General features: G+C 35.3%; 2 protein-coding genes across 2 annotated transcripts; one reads left to right on the top strand and one right to left on the bottom strand.

Annotated features, from left to right (window-relative positions):
- Positions 1–5,342: 5,342 nt before the first annotated feature.
- On the top strand, positions 5,343–6,420 carry LOC116401787. The gene is made up of 2 exons (XM_031880310.1): positions 5,343–6,035; positions 6,125–6,420. Exon 1 carries the CDS (start codon positions 5,362–5,364, stop codon positions 6,022–6,024), a length of 663 nt encoding a protein of 220 aa, XP_031736170.1. The 5' UTR covers positions 5,343–5,361; the 3' UTR covers positions 6,025–6,035; positions 6,125–6,420.
- Positions 6,421–7,449: 1,029 nt separating this feature from the next.
- LOC116401786 lies at positions 7,450–12,404 on the bottom strand. Its single transcript, XM_031880309.1, has 9 exons — positions 12,273–12,404; positions 10,339–10,412; positions 9,694–9,702; positions 9,460–9,606; positions 9,063–9,374; positions 8,846–8,989; positions 8,304–8,762; positions 8,098–8,193; positions 7,450–7,999 (listed from the first exon to the last, which is right to left on the bottom strand). Exons 2-9 carry the CDS (start codon positions 10,402–10,404, stop codon positions 7,454–7,456), a joined length of 1,779 nt encoding a protein of 592 aa, XP_031736169.1. The 5' UTR covers positions 10,405–10,412; positions 12,273–12,404; the 3' UTR covers positions 7,450–7,453.
- Between the last annotated feature and the right edge of the window lie 388 nt (positions 12,405–12,792).

Consider the following 12,792-nt stretch of genomic DNA (forward strand, 5'->3'; position numbering starts at 1 on the left):
ATTAAATATTATTTACTTGGACTAAGTTCAATTAAGCCAAAAAATAAGCTTAATTGAGCCCAAAGACTAAATATAACCTAAGTCCATATGGTTGAGCCCATGGGTCTGGTCCATGGACCAACCAAGTTCAAACCCATAAAGCCCACTAGTGAACTCTATAAATAGAGGAATTCTCCTCATTTGTAGAGGTTGGAAAATTTTGACTTTAGAAGATCCAGAGATAATTCTTCCAAAAGCTAGAAGACTCCCTAACTTCTGAAGTTGACCACCCTCGAAGATTGAAGCTGTTTTGAAGATACAAACTTTCTTCCAAGACTCCAACTTCAAGAACATCACGTGCTCCGCTTCCTCAAATCAAGCGTAAGCATTCAACCAACTTGAAGAACATCACGTGCTCCGCTTCTCCAAATCAAGCGTAGACGTTCAACAAACTTCAAGAACATCACGTGCTCCGCTTTCTCCAAATCAAGCGTAGACGTTCAACAAACTTCAAGAACATCACGTGCTCCGCTTCCTCCAAATCAAGCGTAGACATACAGTTGAGAGAGAATCAGAGGATCAAATTCTAGAGATTAAACCGCATCGCATCAAATCAACAAAAATACAACATCAACTCAAGTTCAAGTCCACGAATTAAATTTCTCCGGAAATCTCGTGCGAACATATATATATATATGAATTTATTTATATATTACATTAATTCGGATTGGGTTGGGTTGAACCGAATTTTTCAACATTCCAACCCGAGACCCAACCCGACCTGGAAAAATCAATTTTGTTAAACCAAACTCAACTCATATTTTAACCTAACCCAACCCTACCATTATAATATATGTTGGATAGTCAAAGTTATTCGGGTTCAACCCATATTTGTACATTCTAGAAAATACTAGTGCTTGGATCTTAAGTTATGAAGTCAGAATTCATACGTTGTTTTAGAAATAAAATGAAGGAATTATGATAAATGATAAATTTTTAAAAAATATTTATAAAATAGAGTAAGTTTTTCGATTCTATTGATGGTAAGATTTTATCAGCTATATATTTTGTAAATATTTTGGTTCATTTTATTAGATTTGTAAATTTCCTTAAAAAATTCGTGTTGAGATAAATGAATTGAATTTTTCATAAATGTGCAAATATCAACCATGTTTACTATTTAAGTTAAAGTTGAGATATAACGAAAATGGCTCAATTTTCTTAAATCTTAAAAAGAATTACGAAAATCTATCATTTTAGTTTACACGTTTTAATGAATATGTGTTTTTAGTGCTAGAGTTTTAAAAAATGTAATTTTTCCGTTTTCGAATTTATAATTATAAATCGAGTTTTCAAAATTTACCTTTTATAGCCTTTTAAGTTTTAAAAAATAGGTTAATAAGGTGATCAAAGTATTTTATGTTTAATTTCTTAAAAGTAATTATACGATTATTAAAATTAAAAGAAATAGTTTTACATTTAAATATCGTATAACTATTTTAAAATAAAAATACAAAGTTATTTGAGTGAACTTTTAAGTTTATTTGAGAGTAAAATGTATACTGTGAAAATTCCAAGTTAAATTGATCCATTCTTATAAATCAACAAAAAGAAATATCTATTTTTAAAATTTGTGGATGAAACGTAAGTATTCATCAAAACATAAGGACAAAAAGGTAATCTTCCCAACAAGACAATTTTGTGTGTGTGGGTGTGTTTTTCTCTTTTTTGCAATAATTTTAGGTATTTATTTATTTATGTAAGTAAGCAAGTAATTAAGTAAAAGATTTACTGGTCATGAACTTAATTAAAGCCATGTGGATTTATCAAACCCAATAAAAAAAAATATAGAGAAGCCTATACATTTTTAAATTTAAAGACCATATATAAAAACAAATTTAATACCAATCTTACATCAAATTGTGTCTCTTAACGTAAATATTCTCGTAAATATTCTTACCAACAATCACTATCCACAACCTTATAAGTGCAAAACACTTATATTTTGAATGAACATGTATTGACTCTGTCACTTGGTCATATGCTTTGTGTGAAAATTCAACCACGATGCCTCGTTTTTTCCACGTATCTACACCATAATAACGATTAATGTCATGTAATAGAATATATATTAATTGTATCAATTAAAACTTTGAATTTTAATAGAAAAAAGTTTGTAGAAGATTATGAATTGATATGCATTTGAAAGTTTAACGTCAGTTTAAAATTTAAATTGATACAACTAGTTAAAGGTATAAAGTTAATACCACGATAATCTATCTACACCATATCAATGTTCATGTATAAAATATGGTCATTGATAAAAGATTCAAGTCTAAATACACTATTTTTTTTTTCTTTACTTTTACTTTTTGATTTTATTCTTTTAAAAAAATATAAATTCATGGAGTTTTGTATCAGGAATTATATCATTTTCAATCACAATCTAATTTTTGCAATTCACTCTTGTCAATTCTCAATCACAAAACATGTAAAGGGGTCTTCTTCACCTTATCTGAATTCTTATTTGACTTGGTTTATCTTTAAACGATTTTGGATTATATATAAGTCACTTCTAAATATTGAAAAATAAATTTAAAGTATTTATGAAATATAATTAAAATTTAACTATATTCTATCTATAGTGTTATGATTAAAAAAAATTATAACTTTACTACAACTAACAAATATTTTGGGAAATTGACAAAAATAGGCCAAAAATGGGGTATAAATAGAGTTTTAGGATTGATTGTAGAAAAGTTGAGATTTAGGATAAATTGGAGGTGAAATGACGAAAATACCCTCTTTTAATTTTAATTCACATTTGCTCTTCTCTTCTTTTCCAACCCCTCTCTCTCTCTCTTCAATGTCATTCACCTGAAGAAAAAAAACAGAATTGCGAACGCAGCCTTCTTCTCCTCTCCTCATAGATTACGTAAAGGGAAAAAAAAAAGAAGAATCCTTCTCTTGCAGTCTCATAGATTACGTAAAGAAAAAAAGATTTCTCCTCCTTCTCATAGATTATGTAAAGGAAAAAGAAAAAAGAAAAACTCATTTGCGATTCTTCTCCTCTCTCAAAAGTTTGTCAACTTTCCGCTTTACTCCGGTGTCGTTCATCATCTACTCCGGCGAACATCTCACGCATTGTGGTTTGTTTTAATTTTTAAATCCGAATCTGAATTGTGTTGTGTTATATGTATATATATTTTTGCATCTTAAATGTATAAATCAAATATTATTTTTTATTGTTTCAAGTTGATTTAGGGTTGATTTAAGGTTGCTTTATAGATGTTTCAAATGATGTTAGCAATTTATCATTATTATTATTTTATCTCGCAAACATCTGGTAGACATCTCGCAAACATCTCGCAGACATCTTGCAGGTTCTTAAATTGAAATGTTTAATCTGAAATGAATTGATTTAGGGTGACTTTTAGCTATTGTTTTTTGTATCTCGCAATATCCTAAACATTTTGTAGCTGTCAAGATCGTAAACATGTAGGGTGTGACTATGCACGTTTTATTTAGTATTTACCTACTGTTTTTTAATAAACTTTGTTTATGTGATATGTCAAATGCTAACTTCAAATCATTTTTTGCAGCAATTGAAAAGTATAAGGTGGTTTAAGGATGTCACATATTCCCATGTTAGTGCGTTACGGTGGTATGTGGGATGAGAGGCGAAGAAAATACGAAGGAGGCATGTTAAAAGGCATCGTTGTCAGTAAAGAAATAACACATAAAGATTTACAGGCAGAATTATATGACCTTGCAGAAGTTGACCCTTCAAAGTTCGACGTAATGATAAGATGCATATATGAGATAAAAGTGGAACACGAAGCTCCTACATTTGAGTTAAGCAATGACCGTGATTTGAAGTTTTATCTTCTTAGTGAAAATCCATTAAAGGTCCCTTTATACGTCTCATTTGAGCCTAAAAGTAATCAAAGCAAAAAAGTGTTAAGCAAAGATTACAATTCAGTATCTGGCAGCAACCAAGCTCATAACTTAAACCCTCATCCTCCAATTGTAATGGATACATTAAATGAGAATGAAGTCCATGTTCGTGAAGTTGAAGTTGGCTTGTGTGATAACGTGATAGGGACCACTTCGGCTATATGGGAATCATATGAGTCATATGATTCGAAAGATGAGACTTTTACATGGGAGCCAGTAGAGATGAATAGTGAATCATTTGACATCCCACAACATAGAGATGGTCCTACAAAAGATTGCAAAGGAAAATCTAAAGTTCGTTACAGCTCTTCTAGCCAAAAGTTGAAGACAGACATGAATGATTGGTCCGAAGAAAGCTCTACAAGTGAGGAGTTTGATGTAGGACAAATATTTTTTTCCAAAAAAGATTTGTCAATGAGATTAAGTGTCTTGGCAATGAAAAAAAATTTTCAGTTTGTAGTAAAAAAGTCTACAAAAGAGGTTCTCTTTGTTAGATGCATTGACAACAAGTGTGGTTGGAGACTGCGAGCGATGAGATTGAAGGATTCAAATATATTTAAGATTAAAAAGTATGTCAAAGTTCATTCGTGTTCTCTTGACGTTTTGAATCGTGACCATAGGCAAGCAAAATCTTGGGTTGTTGGAGAATTAATAAAGTCAAAGTTCAAGGGAGTCGGTCGTCTATACAAACCGCGTGATATCATAGAAGACATGAGGCAAGACTATGGCATAAATATGAGTTATGAAAAAGCATGGCGCGCTAGAGAAAATGCGTATGAACGAGTGCGCGGGTGTCCTGAAGAGTCATATAATCTATTGCTTAGATATGGTGAAGCTCTCAAACTTGCAAATGTAGGTACAATATTTCACATGGAACTTGAAGATAATCGTTTCTTCAAATATCTTTTTATGGCTGTTGGTCCATGTGTTCGAGGATTCTTAAACTGCATTAGACCGGTTATAGTCATGGATGGAACATTCCTTAAGAACAAATATCGGGGTCAGTTGATAGTTGCTGTTTGCTTGGATGGTAACAATCAAATTTATCCTCTTGCCTTTGGAGTGGTGGACAGAGAAACAGATGCTTCAATACAGTGGTTCTTAGAGAAATTGAAAGGTGCAATAGGAGAGGTGCCTAATCTAGGCTTCGTGACAGATCGAAAAACATGTTTTTCTAAGTGTATTGCATCGGTTTTTCCCTCCGCATTCCATGGACTTTGTGTCCAACACTTGACTCAAAATTTGAATGATAAATACAAGAATGACACTATAGCTACTTTGTTTTACAATGCATCTAGAACATACCGTGAATCAACGTTCTCAGAAGCGTGGAGAAGTATTCTTGCATTTCCTAATGATTCAGGAAAATATTTAAACGATGTTGGAATAACACGTTGGTCTCACTGTCCAGGAAGACGATATAATATGATGACAACAAATATAGCAGAGTCCATGAATTCTATACTGAAAGAACCTAGAGATTTGCCTATTGCTTCATTCCTTGAACATGTTCGAGCTTTGCTACAACGTTGGTTTTGGGAGCGTCGAGAAGAAGGCATTAAAGTGACGTCTACATTGACTAAATGGGCAGAGTTAGTTCTACAAAAGAAACAAGAACGAGCTTTGACAATGAAAGTCAACCCAATTGATTGTTACCAATTCCATGTTAAAGATTTAGATAAAGAGGAGGTCATAAATCTTCATACTCAAGAGTGCACTTGTAAGGAGTTTCAAGCTGAGCAACTACCATGCGCACATGCCATTGCTGTTGCACGGGATCGCAATATAAATGTTTATAGCTTATGTGCTAACTATTACACTAATGAATGTTTGTTGGCAGCATATTCGGAGGCCGTCTACCCAGTTGGGAATCAGTCGGAATGGAAGACAACCGAAGAATATGTACATATGACTGTCTTACCTCCGAAAGTAGTCAAAAGAGTTGGTCGACCGAAGAAAAAGAGGATTCCAAGTGTCGGTGAAGCACCAAAATTGCATAAATGTGGTCGATGTAAAGAAACAGGCCACAATAGATTAACGTGTACCAATCCAATTTCATACATCCAGAAGTCGAGCATACAAGATTAGTACCCGTCTTGGTACGTAGTAATAGTTTTATACTTGCTTGGTTTGTGCTTGCGTTGTTTGCATGATCACGATGTAAAAAAGGTTCATTTTTTTAATGCAGGTGGAAGATGCTTATAAAATTGTGTCCTGTGTTGTTTGCAAGATCACTAAAGTCATCTCACTGACAATTCTAAGTTGAAGACTTTTCTTCTGCAACTTCAAGACTTTCCTTCTCTTTTTTTTTTATCCTACAGTGAACTGTTTATAGAATATTTACTCCTTTGGCATTTCAAGCTTTTTGAGAAAGACTTGAAATCCTATTATGACAATATTGTGTGCTTTAGAACTCAATAAATGCTCTCCTTTTGCTACTGCAGTATTAATGATGCAAATCTTGCTGATTACTTTTAGTTTTTACATTCATCTTCAAGGTTCAGCCTCTGTTAGTTTTTACAAGGTTCAGCCCTTGCTGATTACTTAAAGGTTCAGCCCTTGCTGCATTTGAAGCCTCTTGCTGATTACTTAAAGTGTGCAGTAGTAATAAATGCAAAGCTTTTGCTACTTTTAGTTTTTACAAGGTTCAGCCTCTTCAAGCATATGAACCACCATTTGCATGAAGGGCCTTGTAGATGGAATCTTAGTCGTGCAGCGAAGTGCGATCCTTACCACTTTGACTGCGTTCTCCACTTTGATATGCTGGGATCTACCATCTCTTTCAGATTACCTTTTAGATATCTCATTCTGCTTTCCTGTTGTTTTCCTGGCAGTTGTCTTAGAAAATGGGCTTCTTTTATGTTGGTACTTCCATTAGAACAACTCCAAAGCTGCAAAGAATAATGTTTGAACAATCCATGAGAAGTAAATAATATTGTGTGCTTTAGAACTCAATAACTGCTCTCCTTTTGCTACTGCAGTAGTAATGATTCAAATCTTCAAGCATATGAACCACCTCTTCAAGCATAGTAATCTCAAGCATAGTAATCTCAATGCAGTAGTAATGAGTTGACTCTGAAAGTTCAGGTAGTAGCAAGACTGAGCTAATTTTAAGTAATGTATAAAGCCGGCTGGTTAACAGCAAAGGTACAGAACAAGACACAGATCAAAATGCTGCTATTGGTAATGAGGATCAATTGTTCGTACATAAGATGTTTTTATAATGAAAACCTGCTACGTGAGGCTATATATAAATCAGTTCCGCAGCCACCATAAACCTCTGCTCCACCACCGGTAACACATCAAGAATGTCTATATAAAAGTTCTGCACACTTTACAATTTTTCACCTGCATTGTTGTACATTATATAAAAGTTCTGCACACTTTACAATTTTCCAAGATAATGAAATAAAAATTGCATACCAAAAAACAAAAATGGTCTTCATTCCATTATATAAAACTATTTATGTACATAGTTTGGAACATATACAATTCCTTCGAAAGTTGAAACTGAAAGTCAATACATGGGATTGTTGGTCCATAATTGAAATGCCAATTGTTTTCTAAAATATGACATGTTTTCTTGACATAATGTAGCTACATCTAAACCAGAAGCTTCATATTCGAAATACTTAATTGTAAATACACCACAATCACTATTGTTGCGTTGAAGTGGAATGGAGTCGACAATGACAAGTGGCCAAGGTTCCTTGTGTGTTGATGATCCGCCTCTCCTAACAAAGAATCCAGTAGCATCGAGCAAATTTGGCACCATCTCTTGAATTGGCTCTAATATGCTTCTCATATCTTCGGCACTCGTCAGCGACGGAAGCGAATCCCATACCTTAACTTGACAACGTACCAAGTCCAAGCATAATAGAATCCAATGATTGCCATGGATATTGAATGGAGAGTAAATGTAATCAACATTCACCCAAGGATCTTGACAGTCTTGTTTTGATCCGACAACATAGTCAACCAACCGATACTCCTCCTTCCAGTGAAATGGTCGATTCTCTTTAATACATTCTTGGTATTCAGGCCACTTCGCAACTAATAGTCGCTGGAAGGAAAAAAAACACACATGCATGTATACAATGAGACAATAAGACAAATATCAAAAGCAAACTCAGTACATAAAGTATGGTTGCGAGTACAAACCATGAATAGTGTGTCTACAGTTGTGAAGTTTTGAGCAGTAGGTATCATGGCTGTCTTAATGTTGAAGCGAATGAGAAGAAACAGTGCATCCAAATGCTAATAGAAACAAAATAAAGCATTTAATTCGGTTATGCGATCAAACCAACTTCTTGAAGGTACTAAGTGCTCTAAAACTGTAAATAAGAAATAATGAGAAAAGTTCTAACCTCATCCGCCAACCACCGACGACACATGAACAAGTCTCTGAAAAACTCCTTCGATTTTTTCCCGTGAAAAGTTTCACGCACCTCATCTTTCGTACGCTTGTCTGTGATCCAAGCTCTGAGTCGATCTAAATGGGCGTCAGGTATTTTGTGCATAGGATCATAGACGGATGGTTGAGACTGAGAGGTGGTGGTGATTGATTTTGTAGTCCGTTTATCTAAAGCTGTGAAGGGGGTTGACAAGTATACACTTGCACGCTTGCTACGTGCGGGCCGAACATGTGGTCGTTCAGTGGATAATGGTTCTATTTCCATGACGTCTGAATCAAAATAAGTAAGACTTTTTACTCCAATTTCCTCGTTCAAATCGTCAACGACGTCTACTGGCTCCTCCGAATGAATATGAACCTTCTTATCCAACTCATCCATTGTGTCATCCTCCGTGCGGTTTGCTTCGACACCCTATGGAAGGTCAAAATGCATTACTAAGGATAAAGCATTAGTAAGGATGATTTTCACCCCACTACAGAACTTTGATTCCTAACCTGCTTTTGACGTTCAACATGTTTCACCCCATCACTTGTGTCATCCTCCTTGGGCATCCTCAACCAAGAAGGTGTACCGGGTGTGTCAACATCTTCGGTCTGGGCATCATGACCTTCAACTCCCGTGCAGTCTCCTTCTTCACCCTTTGGAAATGTCAAAATGTATTGGTAACGTTAAACAAACTTTGAAAATGTTAAACAAACTTTGATTCCTAACCTTTTTTTGAACTTCAAGGTGTTTCAATATAGTCGACAGCATTGATTTTAGGCTTTCACGTTCATTCTCGAGAACCGCTACTCGATATTTGAGTTTTCGAACAACTTCTTTCATCTTAGACTTCCACTTCTTCTTTTTCTTACTCTTTTTGCAGTCATTGTCATCATTACTAGCTTCTCCTGGTCGTTTTGAATCACCATTCTTCTCAGAAACGGTGTTATATGGATGAGTTTTCTCAACAAGTTCCCCTGAAGACATTCTTAGATGCTCCTCCTCTTCAGGCATCATCTCAATTACCACGTTAATTAAGAACTACAAAGTGGAAATGTAGTTAGTTAGTCAAAACATAAAGGAACAAAGTCATGCATTCGGTAAGTTACTGTTTGTTGATACTTACCATTGGTGAGTCAAACACCTGCCTCTGTAGGACATGAGACTTCGGCGATAGTTCGCACACCCACCTCAGCATTCGTGGTATTGCATCGTTGCTTACTTTATGTACACCACATTCAGTGATGGTTGGTATAGACTCATATGCCCAAACCTATTCCATGTTCAACAAAACAAGTTTAGCAAGTGTCCCAAGATATATGTATATATAAATATGTGCATAGGAAGTAAAGTAACATACCTGTAACGCCTGCGGAAATCCCATGACAGTATATTTTGTCTTAGTTGATTTATTCTTTCCCTTGGCATGTTGCATGTCCAAGGCTCGTTTTAAGGCAGAAAGTGTACGTCCAAAAACCAACCCTCCCCAATCGTAATTGTTAAATGTGGTCCAATCATCTGCAATCCTAAATAAAGTTCGGTCCACTTTCGTCCGCCTATCTTTTCCTAACAATGACATCTCTATAAAGTAAACTAGAGCTAATTTAACTATGTCATCGTCATCGTCATCCCCCTCGTATTCCACAAATGTGTCCTCTAAGTCACTTATATAAATACACTTTTTTTGTTCGAAGAACTTCTCCAACAACCTACTATTCCCAACCAAATCAATAGGCTCTGGTTGAGAACTCCATAGACCCGTCATCATATTAAATTCTCTCCTTCCAAAACTGCACACGACTTCTCCTATCTTGAAACTTATGTGATCAACCCTTTCATCTTCCACCTCTCTTAACAATAAGTAGTGGATGAGCGGCCCATTAAAGATTATATTCAGATCCAAAAAGTGGCCGAACTTTGTATTTCTAAATAAGGTTAATTGATCCGGTTTCAATTTAGCCTTTATTGTACGTGTACTGTTTTCTAAATGTGCTAAACTACTTACTATAGACTGAAAATGATGAGCAGGGTCAATCTTGTACATGGGACCGTTAGTTGATGTCGAAGCCATACTGAGACCTGCATAAAAAAAAAAAACTAATTAAATATAATTGCATAAGAGACTTACTTAACATGGATGCACTAGCATCTTGGGACTTCTACTCAAAATTTTGGAAGGTGAGAGATAGGTGCTGATAGGTGAGAGATGATGAAAAACTTCAAGGCAAAGTTGCTAAGTCTAATAGAATTGCTAACCCTATAGCCTTAACACCTAGTAGACTAGCTAAACATGCATTCTAAACCGTTTAGGAAGTTTACACTCTTATATTGGGACTTCTACTCAAAATTTTGGAAGGTGAGAGATAGGTGCTGATAGGTGAGAGATGATGGAAAACTTCAAGGCAAAGTTGCTAAGTCTAATACAATTGCTAACCCTATAGCCTTAACACCTAGTAGACTAGCTAAACATGCATTCTAAACGTTTAGGAAGTTTACACTCTTATATTGGGACTTCTACTCAAAATTTTGGAAGGTGAGAGATAGGTGCTGATAGGTGAGAGATGATGGAAAACTTCAAGGCAAAGTTGCTAAGTCTAATACAATTGCTAACCCTATAGCCTTAACACCTAGAAGACTAGCTAAACATGCATTCTAAACGGTTTAGGAAGTTAACACTCTTATATTGGGACTTCTACTCAAAATTTTGGAAGGTGAGAGATAGGTGCTGATAGGTGAGAGATGATGGAAAACTTCAAGGCAAAGTTGCTAAGTCTAATACAATTGCTAACCCTATAGCCTTAACACCTAGTAGACTAGCTAAACATGCATTCTAAACCGTTTAGGAAGTTTACACTCTTATATTGGGACTTCTACTCAAAATTTTGGAAGGTGAGAGATAGGTGCTGATAGGTGAGAGATGATGGAAAACTTCAAGGCAAAGTTGCTAAGTCTAATACAATTGCTAACCCTATAGCCTTAACACCTAGTAGACTAGCTAAACATGCATTCTAAACCGTTTAGGAAGTTTACACTCTTATATTGGGACTTCTACTCAAAATTTTGGAAGGTGAGAGATAGGTGCTGATAGGTGAGAGATGATGGAAAACTTCAAGGCAAAGTTGCTAAGTCTAATACAATTGCTAACCCTATAGCCTTAACACCTAGTAGACTAGCTAAACATGCATTCTAAACGGTTTAGGAAGTTTACACTCTTATATTGGGACTTCTACTCAAAATTTTGGAAGGTGAGAGATAGGTGCTGATAGGTGAGAGATGATGGAAAACTTCAAGGCAAAGTTGCTAAGTCTAATACAATTGCTAACCCTATAGCCTTAACACCTAGTAGACTAGCTAAACATGCATTCTAAACGTTTAGGAAGTTAAACTCTTATATTGGGACTTTCTACTCAAAATTTTGGAAGGTGAGAGATAGGTGCTGATAGGTGAGAGATGATGGAAACTTCAAGGCAAAGGAAATGGTCTTTCAACAATGCAGCTTATGATAATGTCTTTAGAATACAATATTTAGAATGCATGTTTGAGCACATATCTATTGTACTGGTAACTTTGCAGAGTTTATATGGGATACAAATATATGTTCGAATTCAAGTTCTAAACTCCAAGGTATGTTTTTTCTATTATTACAGTACATTGCAAAGGAAATGGTTTTTTCTTCCTAAAAAGAATGGCTCCACGGTTCTCTATGTCTGTGTGCATATGACATGCATTTCTTCTCCAAAATGTGCCAAAAACAAAAAACTCACATCTTAACAGACACTTAAACAAACAAGATGGAATACTGTAATAATAAATAAGCTACAACAGACTAACTCTAAAAAAAAAACTGAGATTTTTACTCACTTGACTTCAAAGATGATGGATAGGCACTGCCAATGTAGAGGAGTGGATAAGAAATGGAGAGGTCCGGTGAAAACAAACCTGAAATCGAAATGGATGGAAGTGGAGAAGCGTCCGCCGGAGATGAAGTCGAAATGGAGACCCGTGCAGAAGAAATGGAGACGTTCGGTGAACAAGTTGAAATCGGAAAATATAGCGGAGAGTCGTGAAGAAGAAATGGATGGAAGTGGAGAAGAAATGGACGGAAGAGAAAAACGTTCACCGGAGGCGGGAGAGAGTTGAAGAGGGTAACTGCAGACGCGGGAGAGTTCAAATGCGAGTTTACGTTTTTCTTTTGAACGGCCTTCTGTCTTCGGGTTGAAGAAAAAGGAAAAAGAAGAAAAGAGGAAGGAAAATAAAAGAGGGTATTTTCGTCATTTCACCTCCAATTTATCCTAAATCTCAACTTTTCTACAATCAATCCTAAAACTCTATTTCTACCCCATTTTTGGCCTATTTTTGTCAATTCCCCAAATATTTTTAAAAATTTTACAGTTTACGCACCTCTATATATATATATTTAACTTTAAATCTATTTTGTTAATTATTTAGACTTTGTCTT

This window comes from Cucumis sativus, chromosome 1 (assembly GCF_000004075.3).
Source record: "Cucumis sativus cultivar 9930 chromosome 1, Cucumber_9930_V3, whole genome shotgun sequence".
NCBI classification, from domain to species: Eukaryota; Viridiplantae; Streptophyta; class Magnoliopsida; order Cucurbitales; family Cucurbitaceae; genus Cucumis; species Cucumis sativus.